Genomic DNA, 17,646 nt, shown 5'->3' on the forward strand with positions numbered 1-17,646 from the left:
AAACAGAGACACATGGACTATAGACTAGTGGTTATCAGAGGAATATAGAGTAGTGGTTACTACTGGAGTGGTGAAGGAGGTAGACGGGGTAAAGGAGGTCAAATGTAGGCGGGTAGGAGGAAGGTAAAGTGGGTAAAGGGGATCAAACATATGGTAGCTGAAGGAAAATGGACTTTGGGTGGTGAACACACAATAGAATATACAGATGTCAAATGATAATGTACACCCGAAAATTGTATGACTGTATTAACCAATGCTACCCCAAGAAACTTAATTTAGGAAAAAAAAATGAATTATAGATCTAAGTGTAAGATAAAGTCTTACTGACTTTGGATTTGGCAATTTATTAAATACAACATAAAAAAGACAAACTTTGAAAGAAAAAAAAATTGGCCTTCATGAAAATTAAAAACTTAAGAAAATGAAAAGACATTTCTTTCTGAGACTTGGAGAATATATTTGCTGTACATACACCTGAAAAAGGACTTTTATCTAGAATATATAAAGAACTCATGCTAATCAGTAAGAGGATGAATAGCCAATAAAAATATGGGGAAAGATATGAACACTTTATCAAAGAAGATATACAGATAAGCAAAGAGGCACATGAAAAGATGCTCAGCATTATTAGTCATTAAGGAAATACAAATTAAAACCACAATAAAATAACATTACATTCCCATTAATGGCTCAAATTAAAAGACACATCATACCAAGTGTTAGTGAGGATTTGGAGAAAACTGGGACTCAGACTGCTGGTAGCGACATATAATGGCACAATCACTTTTGAAAATAGTTTGGCAGTGAAATACATGTGACCCCATTTCTTTCCACTCCTAGAGAAATGAACAATTTGTACAAAATATTTCTAGAAGTTTTATTTGTAAGAGCGCCAAAATCAAACTCAAATGTTTATTATGAACAGGTGAATGGAGAAATAATGGTATATCCCTACATCCATACAATGGAATAATACTTAGTAAAAAAGAAAAAAATTACTCATGCACACACATGAATAAATCTCCAAATGATGATGAAAGACAAGCAAAAGATATAGATATGGTATGATTCTATTTTTATATAATTCTAGAAAATGCAAACAAATCTATAGTGACAAAGCCAATCACTGATTGCCTGGAGACAAGAACAGCTAGAGGGGTTATAAAAGAGCACAAGGAAACTTTTGCAGGTGGTAGGTATGTTCATTACCTTGATTGAAGGGGTTTCATGAATGTATACATATGTCAGATGATGCACATCCATTCTAACTATGTTTAGAGGTGTCAGATTGACAGCTGCATCTGGCTACAGTGGAAATTATTTACACCACACAAACTGGCAAATGTTACTACAAAACCAGGGCTATTCCTTAGACAGCTGGTGAACATTTACCAGCCCACCACTAGCTATAACAAACATGTTAAAAAGCTCATTGGAATTCTTAATGTTTTAATTGTGCAAAAAGATTCTGAAACTAGGCTAAAAATTCGCCTTTATCAACTAGACACTATTACTAGGGAGAAAAAGAGACTCTGACACTTACCCCTATCAAGAAACTTGCAGAGACATACTTCAGTTGCCTTGACCAAAAGCTACCACAGCCATCTTCCAAAGGGCTCATTGTTGACACAGTCTTTCTTCCAAGACCAGGAGGCTCTGGGGTTGAATCTTTAGCTCCTTCTGGAATGTAAGAGCCCAAAGGCTGCTGGAGGGGCGGCCCTCACCTCTAGCAAACACCAATGACCCATGACTTGCTTGCCACAGCTACTCACAGACCAAAAACCTGACTTTAAGGTATTGCTTGAAAAAGTATATCAGACCAAGTTTTCTACATAGTGGATTCCAATTCCAGCAATGAGATAAAAGATTTAGGACACAAACACATTTGTATCGGGTGAATCAACCACCAGGATATGGGAGATCTGATATTTTTACCAACTGCTTTGAGGCAATTTAAGTATGGAATAAGGTTTAGAGCCAAATCCTTCTCCTAATCTTCAATGGCAGCTGGAGTCCTTTTAACTAATATGGTGTGGAGAATATGTGTGCTGAAGCTGTATCATCTCGAGAGGGTCTGAAGGAACAGAAAAGATTGACATTTTAAAAAATTTTTAAAAAGAAAAAATCTCCACTGAAGAATTCAGCAGAGAGTTGCTTATGTTGCAGAAATATATCTTCCTATTTCCTGACAAGTTGGAATACACCTTAGGGCTTTTTCGCCTCCACTGCATAGAGGTCTGATCGCTTCTGGCTAAAAATGGGAATTTGCTGGCGTATTTCAGCCACCTTCTTCAGGTCTGCAAAAACAGGAAAGTACACTATTAATAAGATGTAACTCTTCACTAACCAAGGGGATTTCTTTCCCAAACGGTATAAAAACCACCAGAGCCTCAGCAAGTAACTCAGTAATAAAGGCCTTGTCTAGAAGCACAGATGGCCTGGCACTGCCCCTGGAGTCATAAACCAAAACCAAGAAAACTCAAACTGAACTGCACCCCCGAGGACTTGGCCAAAGAATCAAAGATAAATGAGGCAGCGGTGTGGGGTGGGGGAAGAGTGCATAAAGGAACCCCTTCAGGTGACAGGGGCTGCCCAGCTATGGAATCTACCTTGTGCCAGGCAGATCTTACCTATGTCTGAATACACGATCGTTTCTTCAGTACCAGCTTTGGCAAGGACCTCTCCCCTGAAAAAGATTCAGGGGAGAATGACTGGATTCGCTGTTTGCTGATATTCAAGACCTCTCTCTGTTTTTCCTCCCCATCTCACAGGCCAAAGGAGAAAGAATCTGAGATTTAAAACAAGTAGGGGTATAAACTCCTATCCTACCATTTAAGTAGCTGTGTGGCCTTGGGCCAAGTCATTTGTAATCCCCATTTCCTAATCTCTAAAGTGGAAATAATAGCTCCATGAGAACTTAGTGAGAAAATTATGGAGTATGGTTTGCAAACTGCGTTTGTTATTCTATGATATAAACATCTGGGAACAGAACCACCTATAACCAACAGGAAGTACCATCCTATCCCATGAGTGCACGTGAGCAGGGCCCCTTTGCAAAGGCAGTCTGGCTCTGCTTTTTCACACCTCTCAAGGCTGCGCCCCGATCCTGCTATGGTGAGGCTGGGCTTGGGCACAGCCCAGATCTGCATGGATCTCTGGCCTTGTGCCTGTGATCCTCAGATCCCTATGCTAATAGCCTTTAGTTTTTGAAGGAAAGATTTCAACTTGTGAGGTCTGGGTGGTAGGGGGATCACACCCTGGCAGGAGTCTCACACTTAGAAACAGCAATACTCCTTCATAAATCTGGGGAAAGGCTGATCTGGAAACCTATTTCCAATGCTGAGTCTCTTGGCCCAAAGCAGGGCTTCAAAAACATATCTTGTGAAATAAAATTTCTACAAAGTACAAAACAAAGTATCTGACAAACGAGTTCTGTTTACCAGATGGCCACATATTCTTGGCATAAATGAACTATAAACATAATTAGTAATGCCATTTAACTGAATCCTTTTCTATTCTTTTCTATTTCTTCTCCATTTGCCCTGGCATTCAAAGATCTCTATGTTAACCCCGGGCAACCATCCCAACGTCAAGCCAGAAGGCCCCCAAAGTCTACATATGAAATCCTGAAAAGGAAGAAATAAAAGTAAATCTTATACAGCTACTTTGTGTCAGAAGCAGCCAGCCTGATCATCAACTGAGTTCATTAGGAGAATTAACAGGGGAGCAGAGGTGCCCAAAAGGCCGGGAAGCCTACTGCTAGCATCTGGGCAGAGAAATTTGAATTATGTTAGAGCAAATCTTCAAGCCAACTTAATCGTTCCAGTCTTCCAATGCCCTCAAATTCTAATGTGCTGGAAGCTCCCTGGGATTTGCTCACTGGTCATATCTTTCAAGGACTTCTTCTATCACACACCTTAATTTGGTAGTCTTATAAAATCTGAAGAGAGACCCTTGAAGGACCCCACAGTGATATGTAACCCTTCTCGGCCTTATTACTGGTATATTTATCCTGAAATTGCAGAAATACTTATCTGTGTGGGCCTATGTAATCACACTGATGTATGAGAAGTAGAATGGCATAAATCCAAGTTCTGAAGTCAAATATCCTGGATCCAAACACAAGTTCTAGCCACTTTACCCCGTGAACTTCAATTCTACCATCTATAAACTGGGCTTAACAGAAGATAAGTCCCTGAAGTTCAAATTGAGACCATGTGTGTAAAAGTGCTATGTAAACTGTACAAATGCAGACCATAAGGTATGCATTTCAATGTATGACTGTATGTGTATCTGGGCAGACTTTCATGCTGGTTTCACCAAGTAAAAAAAGGCTTTACCCTCTCACAGAGGACAAGTTCATAGTTTTCCTTAATTGAACCCACCCTTCCCTCCTCCTCTAATCATTATTCAGGGAACAAAATCCTCACCCTGTAACTCCTTTTTGCCCTAGGACCAGTCACCCAGTTTAAATTTTAACCAAAAGAGTTTGAGAGCCTCTTTTACTAAAACCACTGACTCGTCACTGCTGCCTTGTTACCCCTATGTTATCCAAGACTGACTGACAATAAAAGCTACTTAGAAACTCAGAAGAGGGCTAAGGCCATGTGCTCAACCAGGAGGGCAGGACCATTTCTGTCAGAGAGAGGCAGAGACCTGGCAGGCATGTGTGGATATGGGGGGTGGGGTGAGGCACAGGGCTGATTACACATCAGACAGCCCACCTGCTCATGTGCCATCTTTCTCAAGCTCCTAGTGAGCCTGTCCCTGCTTAGGCAACTTACCAAGGATTCACGACAGTGCTGTGTCCCCAAGCAACATAAGAGGCCTTTTCATCCCGGGCAGGAGATGCAGTGGCCACATACACCTGGTTATCAACAGCTCTGTAGTCAACAGACAGAAAAGAAGTAAATCATACATTATACGTCTGTGACATTTTCCTAAGTGTACAGATCCTTCTTTTTAAAAACTAGGACAGGAAAGGCTGGCTCAGATGTGGAGGAAATACCCAAAGTCATAGAACCCTCTCTTCAAAAAGTACCTTATTATATAAGCCAGTTCTCAATCAGGGCAATCTTGCCCAGCAAAGGATATTTGCCAGTGTCTTGAGATCTTTTCCATTGTCACAACTAGGAGGTGCTATTGGCATCTTATGGGTGGAGGCCAGGACTGCTGCTAAACATTCTAAGATGCACATGACAGCCCCCAAAGAATTTTGTCCAAAATGTCAATACTGCCACAGTTGAGCGACCCTGGCCTGAGCCAACCTGTAACATGTAAAAAAGCAGAGCTTCTGTGTTCTTAATGCAAGTCCAGGTGGCCAGAGAGAATGGACTGGCCTTGCCGGGGCAATACATCCTGCAGGGCTGCATGGCACTTCCATAGCAATGGTGGCAGCCTCATGATCTCAAATTAGATCAGAATTTCTGGTGGCAGCTTGGGTATATCAAGCCCTCAGGGCTCAATCAACAGATCCATGCCAGGTCATTTTAGTCTTTCCCAAGCTTTTCTTGCTTTTGACAAGATTGCATTTATTAGTACTCATGGTATCAGAAACTCCTACCTCATCTTCTACCATGCAGCTAGCCAAACACTGCTACATCCCGCTCCAGTAAAAATTACCATCATCTCTAGAATTAAAAACAGTGGCTACCTCTGGGCAGAGAGAGGTGAGTACTGACTGGGAAAGAGCAAAAAGAAGCATTCTAGGGGCTGCAACGTTCAATATGTTGACCTTGGTCACAGCTGGATACATATGCAGAGATTCACTGACCTGTAGACTTAAAATTAGTGTGTTTTTCTGTAAGTATACCTCAATTTAAAAAACTTTCAATCCAAGAAAACCATCATCTCTGACTAGCATTTCATGGTTTGCAGAACACTTGACACACATGCGCACACAGTAATATTCTGTTTCCCTTCCTTGTTACATCCACCTCTACCACCTGCCCTTCACCACTCCTCAGCCTTAGGGGACTAAGGAAACAGCAACTGTAACACGCCAGAAACACCTGTGCGATGCCCAGGATTTAGAGATTAGAAGAACCACAGCTTATAATGAGGTTATTGGCAGAGTATCCCCAGGACTAGCAGGCTGCTGTGGAAGATGGAGTGGGATAAGCACCTCAATCTGAACAGCACAGGGTCAGCTGTGTAAAGACCACAAATCTCTTCGTAGGGCTGTTAGGCTAAAATAAACCTCTGCTTTTCCTTGGCTTCTAGGTCTCTGAACATGAATACTCTGTGGGTCTCCAATCTCTCTGTAAAAGTTACTGGCAACTAACTGTCTTAGGGACACCAACCCATATCTAATCACAGTACATGAAATCACTGTCCACTTGATGCACTAAGTGCTCTTGGAAATGCAAAAATTACAGTCCTAAAAGTCCATCAAACTAGTACTATGGTTTCTGAAGAGAAGGTTCCCAGCAGAAGCCTTCCCTTTAGTCTGAGAGATGAAGAGATTCATCTTGTTGAACTGCCAGGGCATCTGAGTTATGGGCAGCATTCCATAACAGGAAGGCTGGTATTTCCACCAACATGGAAATCTTTCCACAAAGAAACATGCTTGAAGATATATTTGAAATGCTTTCTTACCTGCCTCGCTGAAGCAACTCCCAGTGAGCTGGTCCAGTGGTCAAATTAAAAGCTCCAGGATATACCAACAGCTGGCAGCCTTGGGGAGAGAAAGGCCGAAGAGTCAATGCAGTAAACACCCAAACACACAAGCCTCTCCCTTTGTTCCTTCCCCAGTGGGGACCAATTCAAACTTTCCCAAGCATAAAAAGATGTCAGCCAAGTCAGACAGTGTCAACATCATGAAGTTATGGCTCTGAATTCCTTTAGAGACACTCACATGACACACATACAGACACACTAGAAAAGTGGTATTGATAACCGAAACCACAACATGTGACTTCGCTTAAAAAAGCGAAGAACTGTCATTCAGTTTTCTCTCAGCATCACATGGTCAGTTGTGCACGGCCAAGGACCATGCTGTGTTATGCTTTTCAACTGAAATGAGGGGCAGGGTAGGTATTTCAATGCTTATTGATAAAACTAAAGAGACTGCCAACCCAGAGCCCATGTATCTCCACTTTACGCTGAGCAGGCAAAACATTGCACCCATTTCCCTTTGCTAAGTGGCAGTTGAATCAGAATCAGAGTAGCTTGGGCAGTCTAGCGGGGATGCTAATATTTGTTGAGTATCATACAAGGAGCTTTGTAAGTTCTGTCTTCTTAATCCTTACACCATTCCTATGAATAAACTAAGACCCAGACTGCTCTAGAGATTAATTTACCCAAAGTATGCCAATTAGAAGAGGTGGAACCAGAATCCATATCTTCTGACTTGGTTTGGTGCTCTTTCTGGGTAATAGGACACTCTCTGGATCAAATGTCACTGACTACATTCCCACAGTAGCCACATCTAGGACTATTACATATACTGTGTAGTGAAATCCATGAAAGCATGGACCATGTCTTCATTTCTACTGGGCTTCAAGTGACTCTTTCCAAATACAGTAGCAGGAAGGGCTCAAAGGGTCGAGTAGATGTGTATCTAATTACAACCTCTGAAAAACCATACTGTCCATACACAGCACAAGTCTGAGAAGCGAGATGGGGGTGGAGAGATTACGACCTCTCGTCCAGTTTTTCTAAGGGTTCCCTCTACCCATAAAGACCAGCTCAGACTCAAACCTCCAAGAACCTACGCAACTGTAGTGTCACCTCACCTTTCTGTGCGTAGATTTGTGCAAGCTCTGCAAAGCGGATGTCGTAGCAGATGCCTAGGCCCACTCTGCAATAAGCTGTTTTCCAAACAGAAAATGCACATATGAAAAATTAAACCCCTGCAGCATGGTGTGGCAGGGTGAAGCCTCCTGATCTAATAATCTCAAAACACTGACAGGGATATAGTAATACAGGGCCCATGGATAGAGAAAACTTATAAGCTTATTCCTGCTTGGAATTCACCTCATAAAGACATCATTTACGTCAGCAGAGATGAGAAATTCATTCTAACTGAATGCTTATATAAGTGGGAGGTGTTCAATCACGACCTAATAGGTACACTTTGGAAGCTATCATATTAATAGGAGGCTGTGCCTAAATGGAAGAACAAAATCCTGTCAAAATCATAGTTCTCCTTTCAGCCCACTCTTTCCTAGATCTGACTGTTCTCTGCCTTTCTCATTTCTAGTCTTTCAGTTAGGTTATGTAAAGGAGTTGGGGAAGAACAAAAGAGAAAAACGAAGGAATACCTGATCCTCTTCTACTGGGACTGTTCAAAGAGATGAACTTATCTGGTACGTACGAGTCTCAAATGTGGAGAAACTATCACCAGGACTCAATGTTTTAGATTCTTGAAATGTGATTTTCCCAGGAACATCAATGTCAAAGAGATGGAGCTGCGTCACAAATAATGGCACTGGTTACCTCTTTTCCAGCAGGGTTCATGGAAGTAGTAACAAACATTTTTCCATGGGCAGATATGGCGGGTGCTCCATGATCAACTGCACATACAGCACTCCCAAACTGCCCACAATCTACCTCATGATCTGATACTTTATCAAAATGAATTCTAATGGGAAAAATGACACTGTAGGTTTTATGAGCCTCCTTTCCTAGGTTTATTATGGGAAGCCAATCATGTATTGCTTTTTCACTCAATACAAATGCTAAATGAAGACTCCTCAGAATCCGAATCAAACTGGTACATGGGCGGAGAGTGGGTGAGCGGTTAAAAATAGGTAAAATTTAGCAAACTGAATGCATTAATATATAAAAAGAATAACATATTACTTCCAAATTGGATTTTGATTTATCACACTAACAAAATTAAGGTGAAAAGTAATATGATCATCGTAAGAGGTGCATAATGAGCATGTGGTAAACTTCTACATCCATTCTTATTTTAAAACATAACAAAAAAGAAAAACTCTTCTGGGAAGAAAACTCCTTTAATCTTAATAATGTCTACCATGAAAAACCTGAAGATAGTACCTAATGGTGAAATAATAAAAGCCTTCTCCTATTAAGATCCAGAATAAGACGACATCTGCTATTCAACAATGTATCAGAAGTCCTAACCAAAGCAACGAAGCAAAAGAAAGGAATAAAAAGTACAGGGATTAGAAAGAAAACGAAAAAATTAAATCTTTCATTATTCTCAGATGACATAATTGTGTACCTAGAAGCTCCAAAGGAAATCTACAAATTATTAGAATTAATGAGTGACTTTAGCAAGGTTACGATATACAAAGTCAATATGTTTTTTTAAAAGTTGTACATATATATACAAAAAACAGGAAATGAAAGGGCATCAAAAACCACCAATGAGGAATAAATCTAGCAAATGATGTAAGACTATACCCAAAAATCTATCAAAGAAATTTGAAAGAAATTTTTAAAAGCCTTAACAAATGGAGGGATATATGCCACATATGTCATAACTGGAAAACTCGACACACTTCAAAGAATGGAGTTAATAATGTTGGCTCCTCTTCTGGTAGTTGCAGAGTGGCTCCTACCAGACCTATCCGCTTTCTCACAGACAACTATGAACACTGGAAAACTCCTTAAAAGCACTGGAGAATGATCAAAAACTGAAAGGAGTCAACACCTGGAGGAATAGAATAGCGCTGTGTGAGGTTCCCATTGGTTTACAGCTTTTAGTTGGAAGCAAGGCCTCAGTTGCTGCTTCACTCAGTTATGGTGAAAACTACCACAACCATACAGGCTTGAGGAATCAGAGGATAGAGTTTCACGGCAGCTAGAAAGTGCAGGGGAAATCCCCTAAAAGAGAAAGCCAAAGAGGAAGAGCCCTAACTTCCACATATAAAATCTGCCCAAACTTCCAGCTAACTACTTAATTAAAGAAGTGTGGGGCAGACTCCAAGTTGCCCAGCTGAAGAATTTTAGGTAGAACTGAGCAGCTGAAGTTGCTGCCTATCTCTCAAAAGAATTTGGTGTTTGAGTGCAACCAACTACTTAAAAAAAGACAAAAAAAAAAATCAACTTTTTAGAGAAATATAACAGAAGACTCTCAAGAACATATAATCTAACATACAATCCAAAGCTTTACACACAAGGAAACAGGAAAATGTGACCTAAATTCTGAAAATGGAATTAATGAACAGACTCCAATGTGACCCAGATGTGGTAATTATCAGACTTTAAAGCAGCTGTTGAAACTAAGCTCAAAGGCATAAAGAAAAATATGCTCTTAACCAATAGGAAATATCAGCAGAGAAATAACAGCTATTAAAAAAAAGAATATTTTAGAACTGAAAAATTCAATATGTGAAAAAATTTTAAATTCTACTGGATTGGGTTACAGGAGATTAGGAGATTAGCAATTACAGAAGACTCGGTGAACTACAAGATAGTCAACAAAAATTGTCCAATTTGAAGGAGAGAGAGAAAAAAAGGTTGGAAAAACAAAAACCAGAGCCTTAGTGACCTCATTTGGTGGAACAGTTAGCAAAATTGGAATCCTATAAGAAAAGAATATTTAGCAAAATATTTATGTAAAAATATTTAATAAAATGATGCTTTTAAATTTCCCAAATATGGGGAAAGACTTATTTTTATAGATTCAAAAAGTACAAAGCAAAACAAAAACAAAGAAAACCATCTAGGCACATCAGGGTCAAAATACTAACAACTAAAGATTATGAAAAAATCTTGAAGGCAAGCATAGAAAAAACACAAATTACATACATGGGAACAACAATACAAATTACCACTGACTGCTTATCAGAAAAAAAAAAGGGCTACAAGATAACTAAATAAGATCTCTCAAACTGCTAGGGGAAAAAAAAAACCTGTCAATCCAAAATTCTATTCCACCAAAAATATCTTTCAATAAAGACAAAATAAAAATAAATTCATAAACAAAACTAAGAAAATTCATAGCTAGCAGGTACTCACTACGAAAAAGCTAAAAGAGGTCTGTGTAAAGGTAAAAATACCAGATAGAACTATAATCTTCAGATAAGAAAAATGCCAGAAATGGTAAATATTTGGGTAAACGTATTTTTCATTTCTTTAAAATATATGACTACTTAAAAATTGTTTTTTGGGATTTACAATGTGTAAGATGCAATATACATATATATATATGTATATATGTCAGCTATAGCATAAAGAATGGGGAGGAGGTAGGAAATGGATCTTTATGATCGCAAGGTTCTTAAATTTCATAAGTAGTAGTATAATCTTAACTCTAAGTAGACTGTGACAAGATAAGGGTGCATACTGTAGTCCCTAGGGTAACAAAATTTTTTTTTAAGTGAAAAGGTATACTTAAAAAGCCAATGGATACATTAAAATGGAATTCCAATAAATATTTAACCTTAAAGAATGCAGAAAAGAGGAACAAAGGGGAAAAAATCGTAACACATCTATATGCTTAAATCCAACTATCTCAACAATTACATTAACTATAAATGAAGTAACCAATCCAGTTAAAAGGCACAACCCAACTATATGCTGTCTAATAAAAAATAAAAAAGATGAATAAAAAAGCACAACCCAACTATATGCTGTCTAATAAAAAATAAAAAAGATGAATAAAAAAGCACAACCCAACTATATGCTGTCTACAAGAAAACTATTTAAATATAAAGACACAGACAGGTTGAAAATAAAAGATTAAAAAGAGATCAACCATACAAACAGTTAAGTGTAAGCCTAGAGTGGCTATAGTAATATCAGAGATAAAATAAACCTCAAGTACTACAAGGGGGGGAAAAAAAAAAGACATTTTATAATCATAAAAGGATTTACTTACCAGGAAGACTTAACAATCCTAAATGTATATTCATTTACTACTGTGAAGATGTCAACTTTCCCCAAAAGGATCTCTATATACTGAATACAATTCTAATTAAAATTTCTGTAGGTTTTTCCTTTGCTGAAATTAACAGGCTGCGTCTAAAATTTATATCAAAATGCCAACAGCCAAGAATAGCCACCTGTGCCAACCTGTCAAAATGTCTGATGTGTGTACAATGATGAGAGGGACTAGGGGACTTCACAGCAAATTCTCAAAAGGCAATCAGACTTGCCGCCACATTCCCTACTTACCTTTCTGTGCTTTACCAGCAAAGTTCCATCAGGCCCAAACACGGCACAGGTGTTATATAATTGCCCAGCATCTTCTTCAGGAATAGAACCTTTCATTGAGAGGAGAAACACACAGGCACAGAAAACATTCTAAATAAAGCATTCTTTCATGATAACTGAACAAAGGCTTGATAAACTGTCAGTTGGGTCCAACAACAAAGTTTATTATCTTCTAAGTGTTATTTAATCATTGTTCTGTTTTTCTTGAATACAATCATTCAGAGATAAAGTCCAGCGTGTAGATGAAGTGTAATTAGGCCAGATGCCAAAGACAGGTTACAAAAATAACCAAACTGGTTCTGAATTCAGCTTTGATCTTGAGCAACATTTATTCTCAAATACTGGAGCAACACAAGGAATTCATTTTTGCTCAAATGAAATTCACCAGGTCCTGCAACATAACTGCATCCACAAAGGCCTCAAGATGGGACTGTAAGCCACAAGTCTTTCCATCACTGAATGTAGTTCCCACAGTTCTCTTGCTTTGCCTCTTTTCTCCTTCCTCTTTTTCACGTCTAATTCTTAATACAGCATACATAATACAGAAGTAATTTTGTTTGCTATATTAGTTTTACTGGACTGATTTTTTTATTTAAGCAAATTAAACATTTTAAAATTTACTTCAGAACCACATAAAGCTACCGTGATGTATGTGGCCTCCTTATGAAAAAAAAAAAAAATTTCTTAACCCTGTGTTGGTATAATGAAAGACACTCAGATATGGTTTTTTTCTCACATTTCCACCTGCCCCTGAACTCCCTACTCCATCTCCATGGAAAATCATCACTGTCAGTGTGTGTCCTTCCATAGTATTTACTATGTCTTACATACATAAATACATATGAAAATCAATAACCTTCTTTCATATAGCAGAGTATTCTGAATGGGAGTACCTGTGCAGAGTGTATTAAACTTGCTCTTTTTCCACCTAACAGTGTGTCTGAAAGATCTCTTCTCATTACTACACATAGATCTACCTCATTCTTTTTAATGGCTAATTTGTATTCCATGGTTTAAATGTAACAACAGAAGTTATTCAGATGTTTTTATGTTTAGGCCATGAAGGTAGGAAGTTACCTCCAATGAGATATATGCTGCACTCCTTTGCTACTTCAGAAAGCTTCTGTGTGGATTCACCAGGAATTTTCTCTGCATATTCAGGAAAATAGTTTGTGCCATATGGAGAATTAAAACATTCCTAGAATAATGTTGGAGAGAAAAAGGAAGGGGAAAATATCAAAACACTCAGACCATTTTAAAGTTCTACTGTAAGAAGACAAAGCTGCTGTTTTCAGCTCTGCTTTCTAAGGAAAACATTGATGCCCCACTCAGCACCTGGCTCAGGCCAAGACGAGTCACGAATGCTCACCCAGATCCTGGTCACCTTGGCAGAAGGCCAGAATTGCCTTTCCCTAGAGCCTGAGGATCATCAGCTTGTACAAGATATGTGTTAAAGGGGCACATGCTGAATTCATATGCTTTCTATTCTGGCATTTAGACTCTGCTTCCCAGCAACATAAACCAACAAAAGACCAAAATTAGGGTTCAAGCACAGGTGGGTCCCATGAGTGGAGTCTTAAGGAAGACGGAATTATCATTAAGATCTCGAAACTCAGCTCCCTTGTTAAAGATTCCTACTCATTAGCTACATGTGTGATCGCCTGGAGCCTAAAATACAAGGTGGCCCTAAAAATTCTCCAATCTAAGCAGGGTTTGCAAAGGGTTGCCTCCACCACAGGGAGGGAGAGCGGGGGAGGGACCGTCTGGAATAGTTCCACCGCTGACCCCAGCAGGCCTCTGCCCATGGAAGATGTCAGTAAATGCATGTCCAGACATGTGCTGGACCCTTTTCTGGCGCTAACCCCCTACTTGCTGACAAACAAATGTGGTGCAACCTTCACTGGTTTTCTTTTCAAAGAAATCACCAGGATAAGAGATGCAGGTCCCTGGTAGCCTACTACAGGCTACCACATTGAGGAAGATAACGTAGCCTGTAGTAAGCCAGTAAGAAACCACAGGCTTCCTAAATGTCTAACAATTTTCAGTTTTCAACAATTTTAAATGTTGGAGGCCTAGCTCTAAAATCAATACGACCTGGTCCTATAAAGACTTAATTATACCAGAAAAGAAGTATCCTAGCCACTGAGTATTTTAGCTTTAGGTAAGTCCCTCACCCTACTAGGATTCTGAACAGAGTAGGTGATCCTAAAGTTAAAGACCTGTAGGATGCTAGCACGTCCTATCACAAAGACCCCTGTCAGGGTCATCTTCTAGACAAACATAGAACCATCCTGGGGCCACAAAGGACCTTGCTGGACTCTGGACACAAGAAGAAAACCAGAGCTAACAGACACTATTCTGCTGGGTTAACAATTCACAGAAAGAGGTGGCTGTCTTCATACTTACTGGAAGAGAAACTATCTTGGCTCCTTGCGTGGCTGCCTTCCGGACAAGGCCACAAGCTCGAGTGAGGTTATCTGATTTGATAGAAGAAACCTGCAGCTGGATGAGGGCCAAGCGGAAAGCTGAGGATGAAGAGAAAAGTTTTCAAAAGATCTGACAGTTGAATCAGAGCAGCAGTTCTCAACCTGGATGCAATTCTGCTCCCCCCATCCCTGGACATCTGGCAATGTCTGGAAACATTTCTGATTGTCACAACTAGTGCGATGCTATTGGCATCTAGTGGGAAGAGGTCAGAGATGCTACTAAACATGCCACAATGTACAGGGTAGCTCCCCATAACAAAGAATTATCTAGTCCAAAATGTCAATAATGCTGGGATGGAGAAATCCTTAGAATAATATCCATGAGCAAAGCCTGCCTCAAGAACCTGAAGTAAGTTAGGCAGGGCCAGCTTACTTAAAAATGAGAACACGACTTGAAGGAACACAAATACAGAACTGTTCCTTACTATTTGATCTTGGGCCTCAGGGCCTACCCCTTATCCAGGTACTGAGCGCATCCCAGCACAGATAGTGAAATCCCTTGGAAGTCACTCACCCACTATGAATGGGGCAGTGGGTCCTTGGGGAAGGAGATGCCTGCTCAAGTTCCCCATCACCAGCCGGGGCACAATGCATAGGTCCAGCTGCTAGCAGGAGGGGGAAAGTGGCAACCAGAGGGCTGCACATGTGTATAGTCACAGGGCAGGGCCCCTGATCACCTGTGAGGGTCTGCACTCACCCCTATGAATAATCCTGTGCCCAAAGGAGCACAACATTCAAGCAGCAAACTAAAACAGCATGAGGTTGAGACACTGTGGAAAGAAAAGCTAACAGCACTTCTTCCTATCTGAACAAGGGGCTCCACATTTTTATTATGGACTGGACTCCACAAATGATGTAGCCAGCCCTGCCAACAAGATCTGTTGTCAGTCTTGGGGAAAGGTCGGGGGCTCTTTCAGGCTTACTTCTTTGAGGTAGCAGCTATACCCTAAGTTTGCTTTTCCTATATTCTTTAGAGTTCTATTTTAGCTCTTATAGTCATCACCTTTTACTGGTTAATAATTATTTATGAAATTATTCCTGGTCAAGTGATTGGTATGGTTTCTGTCCCACATGGACCCTGACTGAAAGTGTTTGCTTATGTTCTGAAGAGAGGCTTCATTAAAGGATCCAAACCAGGCTGTAACCTACAGAAAGAAGTCTGCAAAACTTCAGGAATTATCAGTAGTGACCTACCCTAGCTTCCCTACCTCACAAGAGGCTTAGAGGGGGAAAGCTGCACAATGTCACTGAATGGAGCAAGTAGCACAGCAACAATCCAAGCCCAAATCTGAGACTGTAAAGCAGGACAGGCACCTTGTTTGGTTGGTTTAGGGGAACGGAGAGTTCATGCAACTTGAAAACACCCCTGAAGGAATTCAGATAGACACTGCCCTCAAACCCACTAAGAAACACAGCTCTCAAGTCCATTGGCCTCTGTCTGGTACCTCTTCAAAGATACCAGTCACACCCAGAGGGAGGTGTGTAAAAGGACTTCTATTTCACAATCCTGAGCAATCATTCAGCCCCCAACTTGTACTGTGCTCTAGGTTGAAATGAAAAACAAAGAGCACTTCCACAAAAATCCTCACAAGACCTCAGTAGGGGCAGTTTATATCCATTTTACAGGTCAAGAAACTGAGGTCCAGAGAGATTAAATGACTCGTTGACATGGAAAGCTGACTGTGAGTCAAGACTAATAATCCAGGTCTTCTGAGTCCAAAGAACTCCATTGCCTCATATAAAAGAATGGCACAGGCCTGGGAGCAAACATAGCTAGAAACTCACCCCTGGGGCTGATCCAGGATGAGGATATGTAACTAACAGGTTATACCCAACCTTAAAGCTCAATGTCCAGATGCAGAAATTACTTGCCCAGTTTTTTGCTCAGGAGAAAAAGGTATCCTCCATGTGCGTGAGGGGAAGCGCAATGTGGAGCAAATTATCCAGTCCTCATATCACGCAGACCAAATCAAAAAGGTGATTCAGTTTCAAGTGATAGGGCTCAAAGCTCAAATAATTAGGGTTGATGTCTCTGCACAACCCAAATTCAAAAATCAATCGCAGGTGAAGAGTGTGAAAGCAACTCCGCTTGATAGCCAGCTTCTAATGCAAAACCTAACCGTCTCCAAGAATTACACGGGGCAAAGGCTCTCGGACTTGAAGAATCTTAACTACAGAAGGCTTTACTCAAAGTGTAGTCTGGGAGAGGGGGGCGGGGAGGTGAGGGGGGCAGAATCTGCACTTTACATGAGTATCCGCCCCTCCCGCGCAGGTGAATTTCTTGCAGGTGGCTCCGGATCTCATCTACAAGCACCATCTCACCGGACGCAGGAGGAGCCACGTGCGGGGCAAGGGGCGGGCCCTGGGCTCGGACGCCTGACGCTCCCGAGGCCGCCTCGCCGCCCTCGCCTCGAGCGCCGCGGACACCGGTTCAGAAAAGGCCACGGACGCTGCAGGGACAGCGGGGCGGAGGCAAGGGTCTGAGCCGGCGACACCTTTTCAGATGCCGGCGCCGCATCTGAATGAAGCCTCCCCTCCAGCCCGAGGTAGGGCCGCTGAGCTACTTACTGGCCATGGCTCTCCCTGGAAGCACCATAAACCACGCGCAGCGCCGGCTGAGCAAAGCCAGCTGAGCGGAGGCCTCTACGCGGTCCGGAGGGCGCCGTGAGGGGCGGGGCAAAGCCACGTCGGGGGCGGGACAAAGCCACGTCCGGAGTTCCATCCCCGCCCTCATTTTCTGGCCCCCACCCCCACCTTCGGCTACACTGGAGGGTCTTCCTGTACGCTTCAAGCACATAATAATCGCAAGCTGTTTGCCCTAGGGTGAGAAAACGAGAAACCTCTAATTACAACACAGTCCAGAAAAAGGAATGCCTCGAAAGGCAAAGGGACAAAGAGAAGGGGGCGACCTAAATCAGGGTGGCGTGCTGGTAAATGTTTAACAACAGGCCTCTCCGATTCTTAGCAAAAGGACTGAATCTCTTGCCGGTTGGATTAGCTCTGTGTCCAGGGATAATACTGTGTGCTG

The 17,646-nt window shown here is 41.1% G+C and overlaps 1 protein-coding gene across 4 annotated transcripts; it reads right to left on the reverse strand.

Moving 5' to 3' along the window:
• Window positions 1-863: 863 nt before the first annotated feature.
• NIT2 (nitrilase family member 2) lies at window positions 864-17,361 on the reverse strand. Of its 4 annotated transcripts, XM_011354447.2 has the most exons (11): window positions 17,187-17,361; window positions 14,539-14,657; window positions 13,210-13,330; window positions 12,094-12,182; window positions 8,318-8,411; window positions 7,737-7,811; window positions 6,598-6,676; window positions 4,785-4,883; window positions 2,631-2,686; window positions 2,205-2,297; window positions 1,925-2,074 (listed from the first exon to the last, which is right to left on the reverse strand). In XM_011354447.2, the coding sequence occupies exons 1-10, from the start codon at window positions 17,350-17,352 to the stop codon at window positions 2,206-2,208; spliced, it is 990 nt and encodes a 329-aa protein (XP_011352749.2). In that variant the 5' UTR covers window positions 17,353-17,361; the 3' UTR covers window positions 1,925-2,074; window position 2,205. The 4 variants fall into 4 exon arrangements, with proteins under 4 accessions (XP_023383284.1, XP_023383272.1, XP_011352749.2 ...); XM_023527516.1 differs by lacking the exon at window positions 2,205-2,297 and having other exon boundaries at window positions 864-2,074; XM_023527504.1 differs by having other exon boundaries at window positions 864-2,297.
• Window positions 17,362-17,646: the final 285 nt, after the last annotated feature.

The sequence above is a fragment of the Pteropus vampyrus genome, unplaced genomic scaffold (assembly GCF_000151845.1).
Source record: "Pteropus vampyrus isolate Shadow unplaced genomic scaffold, Pvam_2.0 Scaffold1, whole genome shotgun sequence".
Taxonomy (NCBI): domain Eukaryota; kingdom Metazoa; phylum Chordata; class Mammalia; order Chiroptera; family Pteropodidae; genus Pteropus; species Pteropus vampyrus.